Raw genomic sequence first — 14,944 nt, forward strand, 5'->3', positions numbered from 1 at the left:
GCAGTGGCATCTGGCTCCACTACCAATTCCTCTCAGTTTCATCAGGTCGTTAAATGCGTCCAGGTGGTACTTCGAGTCTGTGCTTCCTTCGTAGGGGGTCATATTGGGTTCCTTAAAGTTGGCAGGGAGCCGGATGGCCTGAATCTCCCTCACGAAGGGTGACTCATGGTCAAACTCTTCCTCAAAAGCCTGACCGCCAAAGGTGGTGACAATCTTGCTTCGCAGGCTCCTCATTTCTGTGTCCAGGTCCTGCCTCCTCTTGCTTAGAGAGCCCCTCAAAGCGGACGAGTTAAGATCCGCCTTTCCCTTGCCCTCTCGAGGCGCTATAGGGTGCGTGGTCCCTTTACCCGCCCTCTTTTTATTGAGCTCCTCCCGTAAATCCGAGGGTGCTCTTTTAGAGGTGGCCTCATCCTCGTTGCGAGGGGCAATGTTGGTTCTTGGCTTTGGTTTCTAGGCCTGCTTCGGCGGTTCAGGATGTTCACGTTGCTTCGCTCGGGGGGTGTTACTGGTAGAGTGTCGGGTCCTCCCATCATCTACTGGTACTGTGGTCTCTACCCCCTCCCGACCTTTCTCCTTCCTCTTGGGCAAGGTCACGCTTGACTTACCATGCAATAGGCCATTCAGCACCTCTTGCATATTCTCCAGGGTGGTCTCCAAGCTTTGGTTCTTACGGTGGAGCTCACGTATTTCTTCTTCATAGAATCGAGATTTCAAACTCGAGCTCACAGAATGGACCCGGGGATGTTTATCGGGCCTACGCGTAGAGGGGCCCGGGTCCTGCCGGCCGGAGTTCGGTACTTGGGGTGGTCTAGGGAGCGGGAACTCGTTAGCATTTCCCGGTGGTGCTCTTGGAGGACTCTCCACAGGCGGGACGCCCGGTGACGAGGCCTCTTTATCCCCCTCGTGATCCTCAGGGTCCCTTGGGGGCTCCACCTCTCTAGGTGGAGGGGGATCCTTCATGGATGCCTTCAGCTGGACTCTATTAAGGTGGACCTCCACCTCCCGTGGCTCCCTGGGTCGCTTTGAACGTCTTGGCATTTCTTCTTGCTGGAAGTAATGGTAGAACAGCAGCTTGGAACTTAAGTTCCCACAGACGGCGCCAAACTGTTGACGGTGAGAACTCATCAACTAAGTTAAGTTGGAAAGAATTGCAAGATAAAGATTATCAATAGAAAAGCCTTAGAAATTTAAGTATCAACTCTAAGAACAATTGCAGAAGAACAATGGTGAAATCAGTTTTTCATTCACTATGGTGCCCTTGCTACAGTAAATTTTCCAACCCCCTTCCATGTGGAATTGGGGTTCATTATATAGTGGGCTCTAATGGCCTTAGATACACTGTGGTCCAGGGGACCAGGTAGTACATAAGTACACCGTCAGGAGAGTGGTTTCAGAGGTAGTGGTCTTACAGCCAGTACAAGGATAGGTGCCAGGAGGATGTCTCCACTACTTGACCGTACGAATGTCAGAGGAGTGGTGCAGGTGGTAGTGGTGTCGGCCCTGGCATCTGGTTGGGAGCGTGCAGGCCATGTCCCCTCTCCTAGTGCTCCAACCACTTGTCTTACATGAGTGCTATGGTCAGGCGTACGGGGTCCTAAAAGTCGTACCCCGTACAAGATTACATTAGCATGACCTTTCCAGATCATACTTGGTCATTCCCTTTCATGCGGTGGGGGTGTCTCTCGCGAGCCCCTGGTGCAGCTTGTACGTGGGCGAGGTGCTGGCCTTGCGAGCCCTTGGCGCGGCGGGCGAGGCAGGGGCCTCGCGTGGGCGTGCCGCGAAGCGAGGCGGGGCTCGCATGGGCGCACCATGGAGCGAGGCGGGGGCCTCGCGTGGGCGTGCTATGTAGCGAGGCGGGGGCCTCGCGCGGGCATGCCGCAGAGCGAGGCGGGGCTCGCGTGGGCACACCGTGGAGCGAGGCGGGGGCCTCGCGCGGGCGTGCCTCGGAGCGAGGCTGGGCTCGCGTGGGCGCACCGTGGAGCGAGGCAGGGGCCTCACGTGGGCGTGCCGCGAAGCGAGGCGAGGCTCGTGTGGGCGCACCGTGGAGCGGGGCGGGGGCCTCGCGTGGGCGTGCCGCGAAGCGAGGCAGGGGCCTCGCGTGGGCGTGCCGCGAAGCGAGGCGAGGCTCGCGTGGGCGCACCGTGGAGCGAGGCGGGGGCCTCGCATGGGCGTGCCGCGGATCGAGGCGAGGGCTTCGCGCGTGGCACGCGGAGGAGCCTCGCGTGACTCCTCGGATCTCCTGATGCATTTTTATTAAGGCCTACTATGAGACATGGGTTGAGGAAAAATATCGGGTTGCTTGAACTGTTTGAGGCTAAAGAGGGTCGACGTCCATATTTTCCCTTGGTGGAATTTGAGCATCCACAATGCGCAACATCTCCTCCTTCACCTCCGTTGGCGCAGAAGACACATATTCTGGCAAACCCCCTACTCTATCATTTGCTTCTCTCCTTTCTAGTGCAGCAACAGAAGCAACGAGGGCAACCGGTTACCCACCTTTCGCTAGCGCTGACACCATAATGCTATCAGATGTTAGAGTAGTTGTTCTTATTCCAGAAAGATGTGGCATGGCGGGACGAACAAGCAGCCCTTCCCCAACATCGTCATCCAAGTCTCTTGGCAAATACACTAGCGTTTGTACTGCAGAAGACGGCAGTTGCTCTAGAAAGGCACTGGGCGACTCAAAATTACTTGTACCCTCCGGGGATACAATTACGACTTCCTCCAAAGGAGTCCCAGAAGCTGTAGGAGATGTCACGCGAACATAAACACTTAAGTTATGGCCACCTGCAGCCTTAGTAGCTCCTGATTTTTGACATACAGGGAGAGTCTCTGAAGTAATGACTTGGCCTGCATCGACTGGCCGAGGAGGACTGCTCATAGACCCAAAGCCTCCCCTGAAAGCATCCTCTAAAAGACGATTCTTACGAGAGGTAGAAGAAGGGTGTCTCCCCTATGATCCTTGCCTATGGCCAATGTCAGACCCCCCAGCCAAGACAGAAGCAGAGGACAACGCCTATGTTGATCTCGCACAGGTGCTAGGAGATCTCGCCTCCACCGGCAAGTCACCATGCATCCCAGTAACAGTTACCGCTTCTGACAGCGTGACCGTTGCAGAAGGCAGAGCCGCAAGGCGCACAACACTTTTCGGGCCCTCCCCCAGGGAGGACCCCGGTGTAGAAGAGGAAGAGGACGGCGAAGGTAGAGAATCAACGGGGACAGGCCCTAGAGGCATCTTGGGTAAGATCAGAGCTTGCCCAAGTTGTAACACCCTACTACCTTTGAGCCGTTACTAAGTGAGTTTAAAACGTGCAATTAACTCGCTAATCGAGATTTTAAGACAAAAGTGTAATTAAACCATAATCAGAGTCATAAACTTGAAAGTAAACCATTCATTGAAAATTATAAAGCGTTTAACATTTGGGATCCCAAAAATATTGTTTAGAAATATTTACAATTCAAAAATATAACCAGAGTCGGCTAAACAACAAAATTTAAGTTTAGCCGGAGGCCAAGCGTTTAACATTTGGGATCCCAAAAATATTGCCCAAAATGTTCGACCCAAAAGGCTTCTCCGTTTTAAGTAAATTGAAACGGGTCGTTTTGGTCTTGCAGAATCTCCAAAGTCAGAAGCCATGGGTCAGAGGCGGTATACACCTCTGACCTTTGCATATTTAATTGATTCAAATGCATTATGGAAGGAAATTCAGTTATTTCTCCCACCAATCAAGGAGTCAGCTTAACCAACTAACTACCTCACATTTTTGTTTTATAAATACTGAATAAGATGAAGGGATCGAAATCTGACTTAAGCATCGGAGTGTCTTTCTTACAAGTACTTCCCAATGGTTCGACAATCAACAAAGTCATCTTCATTGACGTAGAAGCACCGGAGAACCAGAGTTCATTGACAAGTATCTCCAAATTTAGCAAGACAAAATTGTTAGAAAGACAAAATCGTTGCATCAACAATAACATAAAAAAAATGGGTAGGACAGAGATTTTTAATCCAATTGAAATCCTCTTCTAACCAGCAAATTTTCACACTATTTTTTTATTTGAGAATTTTTTTTACACTAATTAAAGTAGAAAATTAAGGATTAGTTTAAGGGCAAAAATAATGATTGGGATTTAACAAAAATGCAAAAGAAGGTAAGCAGTGACATAATAAAAAAAAAAAGAAAAGAAAAGAAAATGCAGGGAGGGGAGGGAGAGAGTGGAAATGGAAATGGAACTGTATGAAAAGTCATATGTGTGTCCCCACCTACAAAACGCACTCAAACCTCTTCTCATTGGTCTCAGATAAACTCAACGCGTGGGGCGGTGTATGTGTACCTGCGAAGCCCATCACTCCCTCTCTTCTTTGCTCTTTTACTCTTTCCATCATCAAATCAATTAATAAATCTAAAAGAATATCTTTCATTCATATACACTCACACATACTTCATAAGTCTTTCCGACAAGTTTCAACACACGCTATCTGAATTTTCCAGTTTATTTTCTCTTTCTAGTTTTATTCCTTGTTTTCATATACATACACACCCATACGCACACATATATCACTGTTACCAAGAAAAGAAAGCTCCACTGCTTGGTTATAGCCAGCAAGAAGAACCACAACCTCGATTCACGAACTGGGTCGTGGACAGATCTTGGTATAGAGCGACTGATTCCACCCATAATCGCTTTGACTCTGAGGTAAATGAGAAAAAGCCAAAAGGGTAAAGATAATTATCTTTATCTATCTGGGTTTCTCTTTTCTGGGTAGATATTACTTTTGTTTGTGTTAATTGGTCTTGGGTAGTGGATTTTGTTTTTAGAATTTTGTGACATGATCTGGGTCATTGTGTCCTTTTTTCTTCTTGGGTTTCCCTGTTTTACTTCCTTGGATTCCGGTCATAATGTTTCTGTGTCACAAAAGTAGTCAGCTTTATTGGAATCTGTTCATATTTTGGCTTTTCTTAAAAGGGTCTTGCTTATTATCAAGTTTGTGGCTGAGTATATTTATGGTAGAGTTCACTAAAAGTCTCAATTTTGTTTTTGGGGTTTTAGCTTCTGGGTTCATGTATGCTTTTCTTATCTTACTTTTCAATTTTTTTGCTTGGTTCTGTCTGGTTGCTCTTGATTTTGGCTGGTATGTGGGTTTTACTTATTTATTTTTCAAGCTGTTTATGTTAAAAGAGAACTGACTGATGATTTTACTCGCCAGTTTTAGTTATTTTACTTTCTGTGTTTTTGGGGAAAAATCTTCCTTGGGAAATTTGGCTTCTGAATTCACTTTTATTCTCAGATTATGCTTGTTTTTGCCCTTGTGTTTTAAGCATTATTTCTGTTCACTATTGGGGGTTAGTTTTTGGTCTCAAAAGTCCTTGAGAAACTCTATGGTTTAGTTTTTCATTTTGTTCGATTCCACATGAGACAATTTTCATCTTTCATTTCTCAGGTTTCTCATCTAGTCTTATGGACTCCCCACAATCTGTTGTATCTCCATGCAAGAACTCACTTAGTGCTGAGCATGAGAAGCAGAAGTCTGACTATTCCTCTAGGAGCTCAGCTCCTTTCTCCAAGGAAATCAGGGTCAACGGAAAGGATGCTGATGCGGTCAACGGTGAAAACTCCATCGGTGTTCTTCATGTTTACATACACGAAGCGAGGGATATCCACAACATCTGCATATACCACAAACAAGACGTTTATGCTAAGCTTTGCCTGACAAGTGATCCAGAACAGGCAGTTTCCACCACAATCATCAATGGTGGTGGTAGGAATCCAGTCTTCAATGAGAAACTACAACTCAATATAAGAACTGTAGAGTCCTCCCTCAAATGTGAGATCTGGATGCTTAGCAGGGTGAGGAATTATCTTGAAGACCAGTTGTTGGGTTTTGCTTTGGTGCCATTGTCTGAGGTTCTAATCAACAATGGGAAGTTGGAGAAAGAGTTCTCTCTTTCTTCAACTGATCTTTTTCATTCCCCAGCTGGTTTTGTTCAGCTGTCTATCAACTACACTGGAGCTTCCCCTGAAATGATCACTGATATGGTCACTCATGGGACTCGTGTACAGGATTCTGAGATATCCGAGTCCCTTCCTAGTGAGTTAGATAAGATAGAGTTCCCAGATCCTAAGATTGTAAATGAAGATGAGATAATGGTTTCAGAGTACATTCAGATGCCATGCAATAGTTTGGAATCTGATAGTTCTGAGAATTTGGTCAATCATGAGGCTGAGAATCAGCTCACTGAGGTAGTGGGAGTTCAAGTTGTTGAAAGCTTTTCAACGGGTACCGCTGAGTCTGTCCAACTTCCAAAGGTTGACTCACCACCAAGCAGTGTGTCAACTAATGGAGTTTCATCTCCTTCGGCCCCTGTAAGCTCAGATTCATCTGAAGCTCCAGCTGCCTCCAAGTCTCCGAATCAAGAGCAAGTTTCAGCTCTGAAAGAGAAGCATGTGGATGCTAAAGATAGTGAGAGTGATTCCTCTGGTGGGTTGTCTAGTGATTCATTCACAAAGCCAGTTGTTTCTGTGAACATTGAGCCTGAGCAAAAGGTGGTGCAGCAGGAGATAGTAGAAATGTACATGAAGAGTATGCAGCAGTTTACTGAGTCCTTGGCAAAAATGAAGCTTCCTATGGACATGGAAACTGGAACAACAAATTCAGAGAATTCGAGCTCCGATTCTAAAGTACAGCCATCAAAGAACAGTGGCTCCCGTGTGTTTTACGGTAGCAGAGCTTTCTTCTGATCTGAGCCATTTTGTTTCACAAAGTGTTCGGAGGAATTTGGCACAGGTGACTCTTAGATTTAGAACGAAGACTAATACTAGTGTTGAAGTCTAATAACGTATGGTCATTGTAGCTTGGTAATGGTATCATCATCCTTTATTGACATGTTCTTAGATGACAGAAACGTAACTCTCTGTACCAGCTATGAGCTTTGTTCTCATATTCACTGTTGCTCCTTTATATAATATATATGAACTATTTTCATTACATCTTTTCTTCTTTGTTGATAAGGTTTCAGACTGAAATAATTGATTCATAGCTAATGATAATATAATATATATATATATATATGCATAGACCATATTAATGATGTTATGGTCCCACATTCACGTGGTGATTTGAGGAAAAGCATCCGTTATTTTTGTCATTTGTCGTTTCACATGCATGATTAGGCTTTATGCTCATCATATCTTATCAATCTCCATCAACATGTAAGTTTAGACTCTGTTTGTCAATGGTTAATATTTTGAAAGCTCATGGTTGCCATATATTGTGTTCTTGAGGAAATCTGTAAAGTATTGATTCTAATTATTCATATACAGCTGGACTTAATGGTAATAAAGTTATGTCAATAGTTAAGTTCGATATTTTTTAGGGAGTCTTAGTCGTAATAATGCTAAATATGGACTGTTTAATTGTCTTGTTCCATTTTCTTTTTTTGTTTGATCGAGCTAATTCAATGAATGATGCTTACTATTATAATAAAGCTTTGAGAACCCAAAAGACAAAAGAAGCAGCTACTTGACAGCACCATTTTCTTGTTATGTAGTTTTAGTAATGAGTTCAAAAGCCAGTCTAACCGTGATTTTTTTATTTAACAATGTCATATGAAAGAAGGTGGGGGGTTAAAGTCGTGTTACCTTCTCAAAAAGAAGGAACTCAAAGACAAAAACATAATAAAAGAAATATGGCAATGTGTTGCATATTTTCAAATGGGCACTTCAATGATTTCTTGAGCTCTAAAGTGCATATGCCTCCTACAAACCCATGCAATCTGTCCACTATCTCTGTACCTCACTCTCCATAATCCAAACTTCTCAGCAATTTCTTTTCCAGTTGAGCATCTCCGGTCCCTTAGAAAGTCCACAACCCACTGCTGTGCTGTTTTTTGATCTTGTTGAATATCCCTTCTATCTCCATACCTGCTTCTGTTTCTTCCGTCTGCTCGTCCCATGGCTGCAGCCCCCATAGCCCCGGCTGCTACTGCCCCTGCTGCTCCTGCTCCTGCTGCTCCATAAAGAAGGGGAGAGTCTGCCAGATGGGCAACTTCCCTGCTCAAATCTGGTATCATCTCTCCCATTCCAGCTGCTAAATGGGCTCCAATCTTAAGAGCAAATGTTATTAATTTCATGAACTTTGACATGTAAGGCGCCAAACTCTTCACAGCCATGTTATCAACATGCATCATTTCACACCCCATTTGATCCTCAACTACGTGCATTTCATGGCGAAATTCGCACAACAGGTGCAGCCGAAGAGCTGTCATGCCCGAGATCATGTTGGTAACCAATCTTCTCGAGTAGTTTTCTGTTTTAACAAAGTAAAACATGTTTGGTACTTTCCTCTCTTCTACTTGAATGTTGTAGTTCATTAGGTAGTTTACTTTTCGATGAAGCTCGGTCAGGAGTCTGTGTTCATAGTATCTCAGCCCTTGAATCTCTTGTTTCAAGTCTCGGATCTCTTGTTCAATGATCTTCAGTCTCTGCAAAACTACTTCCAACCCTTTGGCAATTCCTCCTAAACTGGGGTCAACTTTTTCATTCTCATCACCTGTTGACGATGCCTGTAGCTCTGTTCCATCTGGGTTGGTTTCAGGAGAGACTTGTAGTTCAACAGCGAGGTTGTACAAATCATGATAACGCCGGTGAAGTACTTCCCTGAAATCATCATCTGATAGGAGGTCTCGAGCTAAATCAAAGCCGCCTTTCAGAATTGGTCTGCCAGAGTCTGAAACTTCTTCCCAAGTGTGCTGATAATCATACATACCATCTGCAGGAACCGAAAGCAATGCCTGCATCAACTGTTGAAGTGAAACAAATTGAGTTCTTCTGTGTCGTGGGGCAGTCAGATTTTGGACACACTCTGGCCTTAAAATATTTTCAGCCAAAGTGATTCCATGACAGAGCTTATGGATTGCTGGTATTATAAGCTGATGGATAAGTTTAAGAGTTTCTGTAATGTTCTTGGTGGAACATGCAAGAACATCAATGTAGTAACCAAGCTGTCCTCCTAGCTCAACTCTAATATAGATTCCATTTATGTTTATAGAAATTAGGTACTTCTCAAGACTATAAGTAGCACCATGCTGGTTCCTTAGCCCCATAATTTTGTTATGGAGATGCACCTGGGTTTTCAAACAAATGAGATTAGATTTAATAGTAACTTAACAAATGATTTTGAAGAGTTGCTCTTTAAAAGTGATTTTGTTGTTGGGTTTCCATATTGCAGAGGCAGATGCAAATTATTAGTAGAGTCAAGATAGATAGTATTAACTAAGTGTATATGCACATAGGCCATGCAATGGAATGACTTTTGAACTAAAGACAGATTCAAAAGTCAATATAACTTTTTTTTTTTAATTAATAACGGATAATCTAAATAATGGATGTATAGTTAGTCTAAGACAAACTCAGTAAAATTTATTGGATAAAGCAAAATAAAATAACTTTTAGTATTACTTTTAATCATCTAAGAATCGACTTTTTACTTTTTTTTTACTTTTGATACCACACTTTCCAATTTTTTTTTCTTTTCTTCATTGTACTATTCCCCTAATACTATAAACTAGACTATAAAATAAGAGAGATGGTTTCCTTAATTATATTTTTTCTTAAAAACAAATGATTATAAAAATGGATGGTGCAAAACTTGCCTGTAATCTAGGAAAGAAGCCTGGTGTGAGAAACATATGGCTTGAATCATCACACTCAAGATGCCTCCCAGCATAAACACAGTCAGGGCTGCTTAATTGCCATCTCTGAGGCTTTCCTCTGCCTTCTTCAAGAATTGAGGGAATGAGTAGCAATGAATTAGGATCAGACGGGTCTTGTTCATAACACAGTTCCAGTTTAAGCATCATTTTCACAAGGTCACTTGCATCTAAGTTTTCAAACACCTTAGAGCTCATTCCAGGAATCTGGCTTTCCAAACTTCTCTTTAAAATCTTCTCCAACTCTTTTCTGCTGATGAATCCATTCCTCTCTGTAGAACTCTGCTTTCTCACACCTAATCTTAATAGTTGGCCAAGAATGTCACCACAGAACCACTCACAATCTAAGATCAAGAATCCCAGTTCATCAAAATATATTACTTCTCCTATGTGATGAAGACAAGTGGCAACAGCCCTTCTTCTCATTTCTACCTTCTCTTTGTTGTCGTGCCTTGATCGAATTCTCAGTGGTGGAACCTTTACTTGACAAACCTCGTCGAACTCTTTCCACTTCATGGCAGGCTTGTTGTAGTTCTCTGATCTCCAATCTGATAGTATTTGTATCAGATCATTGCAAAGCTGGTAAATTCTGGGTACCCTTTGAAGAATTGTCTTGCTTGTCATCCGAAGGTGGTGAGTGAGTTTAGTGACCGAAGCTGATGATCTTGCATCAACAGTGAACACCGTTGGATAGAAATCAACGAAGCCTTGGAATTTGTCTCTCAATCTCTGGATTGAGTTTGCTGCACCCTGCAAATTTGGTGATGGTTGAGTCATCTTATCATGGTGTGTGAGTACTATGGTTACATTTGGTAGCATACATTGTTGGACTGCTTTTCTTGAGTTGGAGACTATGAACCTGAGCCAATATTGGAGGTCTTCTTCTATCTCTATTGGAGTCTTTGGTTCTCTGTTGCTTGGCTTTCTGAATAAACTGGATATGATGAGGAAGAATGATGCACTTCCATGTCCTGGAAACATGAGATCATGAAGGGAATAAAACTCATGCTGACCACCAAGATTCCATATTGAAATTTTTGTATCTTCATCTTTGAAGGATTTGATCTTCATCCCAACTGTTCTAACCGCTTGTTCAACTGGGTTTACTATACTTCTTACTTGGTCAATGTAGGGAAGTTTGAAAGTGGAGAAGTTTTGTGATATGGAATTACAAAGTGTACTTTTACCTATGAACAGAAATGAAGAAAATAATAATAATAATTAATAATCCAAAAGTTAAAAAGTTAAAAAAGAGAATTAGTAATAATTCTTCAATTTTATATCTTGACAAAGTTCATTACCTGCATATTCTTGCCCACAGAAGAAAACTCTACAACTCTTAGGTACTGTTAGTGGCATGTCCTTGAGAGTGTCCATGTCCATTTCAGGTTCAGTTTTCCCATTCTGACCTAACCTTTGATGAATTCCATCTGCTTTTCCGGAATTCTGCAGTGGTGTTCTTTCAAGATCAATCTCTTCAATCCAAGGATTCACTTGTAGGGTCTCCATGATAGTCTGTAGTACCAATTCTCCTTGAACCCCTTTGCAGCCATGTAAAGACAAGTATTTCAAGGAGGCATTCCTCTGTAGACTTGTAAAGATTTTCACAAAATCATCTGATCTCAAACTCTCATCATCATATATCCCTAATCTAGTCACAGTTTCATTGGTTGTCAGAAACTGTAATATGGCTGCAAGCCCATCTCTTCCAATCTTGGTTCTACGACCTCCAAATGTCAAAGATTTTAGAGTTATATTTGCTTGGTTTTGCAGGGCTGAGAACCTGCTCAATGGACAGAGTAAATGTTCTACTCCAACTCCTCTAAACCAGTTTCCATCCAAATATAAGCTCTCTAGCGTCTTGTTCTTAAAGAGTCCAGCGGCTACATATACAACTCCCTTGTCTTTCAGGCAAGTGTTTGACAAGTTAACCTCTTTGATGATCTGATTCTGTTCCAAAACCCATCTGAACTCCTTCGCCCACCGTGATTTGAGCCGGACTCCAGTCATGTCTATAGACTTAACAGTTGTGTTCCACCCCAAAGCACAGGCAACTCTGCAGGTACCTGAGACATCCAGCTTGTAAATTCTAAGTGTGCTGTTCTCTGGTACAAATTCCACCACCTTTGAACTTTTGTCTCCATGTTCTCCAGTCCAAACATGAACTTCCATGGTCCTATTTCTTGCCAATACTGCTGATATAAGTGGAGTTGCAGTGATGGAGTTGGAATCAAAGATGGTCAACAACTTCAGTGTTGAGTTGACTTCAATCATCTTTGAGAGCTCTTCTGCTCCTCTTGATCCAATGGAGTCCTCCCATATCTGAAACTCTTCCAAGCTATCATTCACCTTAAGAGCAGAAGCAAGAAGCTCAGCCCCAACATAACCAATAGCTGATTCAGAAAAAATTATCTCTTTGATCACTCTATTCCTCTTCAAAATCTCAGATAGCTCAAACATACATTCTCTACTCAATTGGTTCCTTCGAAAAATAACTTGCTTGATGTTTGAGTTACTCTCAAGCAACACGCCAAGATTTCTCAGGTGCTGTACATCCCATTCTACCCGGTGAAACTCCAAGTTTCTCAGACATGGTTGGCTGCCACCCTCGGCAGCTGTGCCTCCCAAAACTGAGAGAAGCTCAGAGAAGTATGAGAGACTGTCTTTGGAGATGTTTATGTTGATGGAGTTCTCAGTTTCTTGGTAACAACCTGAAGGAGGGGGCTGAGAATGGTAGAAGGAGATGCTGTATAAACTTAGGCTCTGGGATTTGATAGCAGCCAGAACCCATTGAAGATCTTTAAGGTTCTGACTTGTTGCCATGGTTACATGAGCAAGAAACTTGGAAGGTTTAAGAAAGAGATGATGAGTTATGAAAAGATGGGTATTCTCTAAAACAGTTCTTTAATATATATATATATATATATAATTATATAGTATGGTAAAAGATTAGCATTCGGTTCATGGATTTGTCCAAATTGCACCTTTTGTGTCTGATATTGACAACGAAGTCCACTGGGATAAGGAAAATGTATACAATACAATACATCATTAAAATTTTCTTATTCTCTTCTTGTGCCTCAAGGTATGAACTCCTTTAAGCCATCTAGTTCCAAAATTCCAGGTATGAATACCTTACTTTGTTTTTTTGCACCGATTAGAGCATGGCTGCACATTCCAAACTTGATCAAATGACGTTATAAGTGGCTTTTAGACGGATGGATTATATAGATTTTGGATTTAGTGCTCTTTCATAAATATTAAGAAAAAAATAACCTACCCATAATTTTAAAAAAAAACATTATTTAATTTTATTTATATAAAAATTACTAAGTACACAAATTCTCTATTATATTAAATGGGAGCAGTATAAATATATATATATAAATATATATATATTATATTTATTGTGTTGGTGATTCGTGTGAATGCTTTACTTTTTATTTGACATTTGGGTACAGAAAATGTTACCGTTTCCATTCTCTTCTTTTCCCTTTGAAAAATAAATATTAATAATAATAAGGGAATCCAAAAAAGTAAGCAGCAGAGGAAAAAAAGGGGGAAACAGAGTGTTGGACAGAAAAACCTTTTCTTTATGGATCTCAATCATGAAATTTATACTATTCACTTTGAAGTAGAAGGAAAGCTTTGTAATAAGTTGAATTTTTTTAGGAGAAAAAAAGAGACCATACTAGACATCATGACAAAGAATCGAAATTGATTCTCAAGTTGATCAAGGAACAAGATCAATTAAGCTTGGAAAAAAAAACATTGACCAAGTCATCCTGAATTGATGCTGTCATATTGACTGACAATAACTTTTTTTTTGGAACAAAATCAAGAATAACCATACTTTTATGCAAGCAAAGATTAAAGAATAAACCAAAAATGGGAAAATAAAATAATTTAGTGTAGAATTGCATGGAACTCTTGAGGCAAGTTTGAGAAATTAAATGGAATTCTTTCAACAAAAGAGTGAGAGAGTGAGAGAGAGAGAGAGAGAAATTAAATGGAAATATAGTATAGTACCACTTCTTAGAGCACTCCTAATGAATGAGTTAAAATGTGTTATTCTGTATAATATAGAGAAAAAATGATTAAGTAGCCTTCCAATAGGTGATGTAAAGTTATATTTTTTTACCTAAATGAATAGTATTTCTCTATAGGTAGTGAAATACTATTCATCAAGCTATAAATATTTTATTATTTTTTTATAAACTTGTTTATATATATGAGTGTGATACTATTATATTTAATTATTTTATTTCTTAAAATGAATAAAATATTTTAAAAAATATAATATATAAATGATGCAGAGAAAAAATAGAAAAGTAAATGTATGGTATAATATAAAAGTTTGAGGTAAATTATAATAATGTATGTTTTGGTGATATATTTTGTAATACACTTTCTCTATAATATTTAGCTAAAACTCATAAAAACATCTTTCATCAGCTCATTTATACATATATTTATAATAGCTATTGTTTACCGGGATTTTCGGAAACTATATTAATGAAAAGTAAGCGAGATTAATGATATGGAATTTAAAAGGTATAAACAAGATTTTTACGTGGTTGGGGCGTTAATGAGCCTTAGTCCACGAGACAGTTGTATTAGAGCTTGGAAAGTCTTTTACAATGGAGTTTCTCTCTATGTTTTAACAGAGTAACTGTATACAAGCTGAAGAAAAGTCTGTTCTGCAGTGCTCTATCACCTGTATTTATAGGCTCACAGGAGCATTGGGCTCGGGTCGGGCATGACCCAGGCCCATTAAGGATATAAATACCCTTGGCTTCTCTGTCGGAAGCCCAATACAAAGGATACAAATACAAAAGGCTAAGAATGACCGAAGCCCACTGGGGCAGCCCAAAGCCTATATTTCGCCCGACAAAATGGGGCTTTTGGTTTGGGCATTCCGAGTTACGAGACAGATTCAGGGAAAAAAATCAGTCAGTGTACTGGCAGCGCAGGTCTGAACCAGCGGCGTGCAATCCTAAGGTGGCCTTTTCCGTAGGTGAAAAGTGGGGACAGCCCCCATGGGTCATGGGGCGGCTTCAGGGTCACGGACGCCTTTTCCTGCCAACCTGGAGGACTTGACCCGGGTTCGTTCACCTCTGTCCCTCTTCGTTTACCGCAGGCCTGGATCGTTTACCAGGCTCCGGGACCGTTTCGCGTACACCTCGACCGTAACCCCAACTGGCTACACATCTCCCGGACGATCGTCCTAGATC

At 41.5% G+C, this 14,944-nt stretch overlaps 2 protein-coding genes across 4 annotated transcripts; one reads left to right on the plus strand and one right to left on the minus strand.

Annotated features, from left to right (window-relative positions):
- Window positions 1-4,322: 4,322 nt before the first annotated feature.
- On the plus strand, window positions 4,323-6,988 carry LOC133782314 (uncharacterized). 3 transcript variants are annotated; one of them, XM_062221568.1, is made up of 2 exons: window positions 4,323-4,721; window positions 5,444-6,988. In XM_062221568.1, the coding sequence occupies exons 1-2, from the start codon at window positions 4,703-4,705 to the stop codon at window positions 6,739-6,741; spliced, it is 1,317 nt and encodes a 438-aa protein (XP_062077552.1). In that variant the 5' UTR covers window positions 4,323-4,702; the 3' UTR covers window positions 6,742-6,988. The 3 variants fall into 3 exon arrangements, with proteins under 3 accessions (XP_062077552.1, XP_062077553.1, XP_062077551.1); XM_062221569.1 differs by lacking the exon at window positions 4,323-4,721 and adding an exon at window positions 4,769-5,065; XM_062221567.1 differs by lacking the exon at window positions 4,323-4,721 and adding an exon at window positions 4,770-5,134.
- A 587-nt stretch (window positions 6,989-7,575) lies between these two features.
- Window positions 7,576-12,783, minus strand: LOC133782312 (protein TORNADO 1). The gene is made up of 3 exons (XM_062221566.1): window positions 11,012-12,783; window positions 9,654-10,897; window positions 7,576-9,125 (listed from the first exon to the last, which is right to left on the minus strand). Exons 1-3 carry the CDS (start codon window positions 12,531-12,533, stop codon window positions 7,710-7,712), a joined length of 4,182 nt encoding a protein of 1,393 aa, XP_062077550.1. The 5' UTR covers window positions 12,534-12,783; the 3' UTR covers window positions 7,576-7,709.
- Between the last annotated feature and the right edge of the window lie 2,161 nt (window positions 12,784-14,944).

The sequence above is a fragment of the Humulus lupulus genome, chromosome 6, assembly GCF_963169125.1.
Source record: "Humulus lupulus chromosome 6, drHumLupu1.1, whole genome shotgun sequence".
In the NCBI taxonomy this organism is placed as follows: domain Eukaryota; kingdom Viridiplantae; phylum Streptophyta; class Magnoliopsida; order Rosales; family Cannabaceae; genus Humulus; species Humulus lupulus.

What these genes read in the sequence shown, in the direction of transcription:
- LOC133782314 (XM_062221567.1), top strand. Translation starts at nt 5,068, where the DNA reads ATGCTTTTCTTATCTTACTTTTCAATTTTTTTGCTTGGTTCTGTCTGG. An exon ending in GTTGCTCTTGATTTTGGCTG is followed by an intron (nt 5,135 to 5,443) that starts GTATGTGGGTTT and finishes TTCATTTCTCAG; the next exon opens with GTTTCTCATCTAGTCTTATG.
- LOC133782312 (XM_062221566.1), bottom strand. Translation starts at nt 12,533, where the DNA reads ATGGCAACAAGTCAGAACCTTAAAGATCTTCAATGGGTTCTGGCTGCT. An exon ending in CTGTGGGCAAGAATATGCAG is followed by an intron (nt 10,898 to 11,011) that starts GTAATGAACTTT and finishes TTCTGTTCATAG; the next exon opens with GTAAAAGTACACTTTGTAAT. An exon ending in GCTTCTTTCCTAGATTACAG is followed by an intron (nt 9,126 to 9,653) that starts GCAAGTTTTGCA and finishes TTGAAAACCCAG; the next exon opens with GTGCATCTCCATAACAAAAT.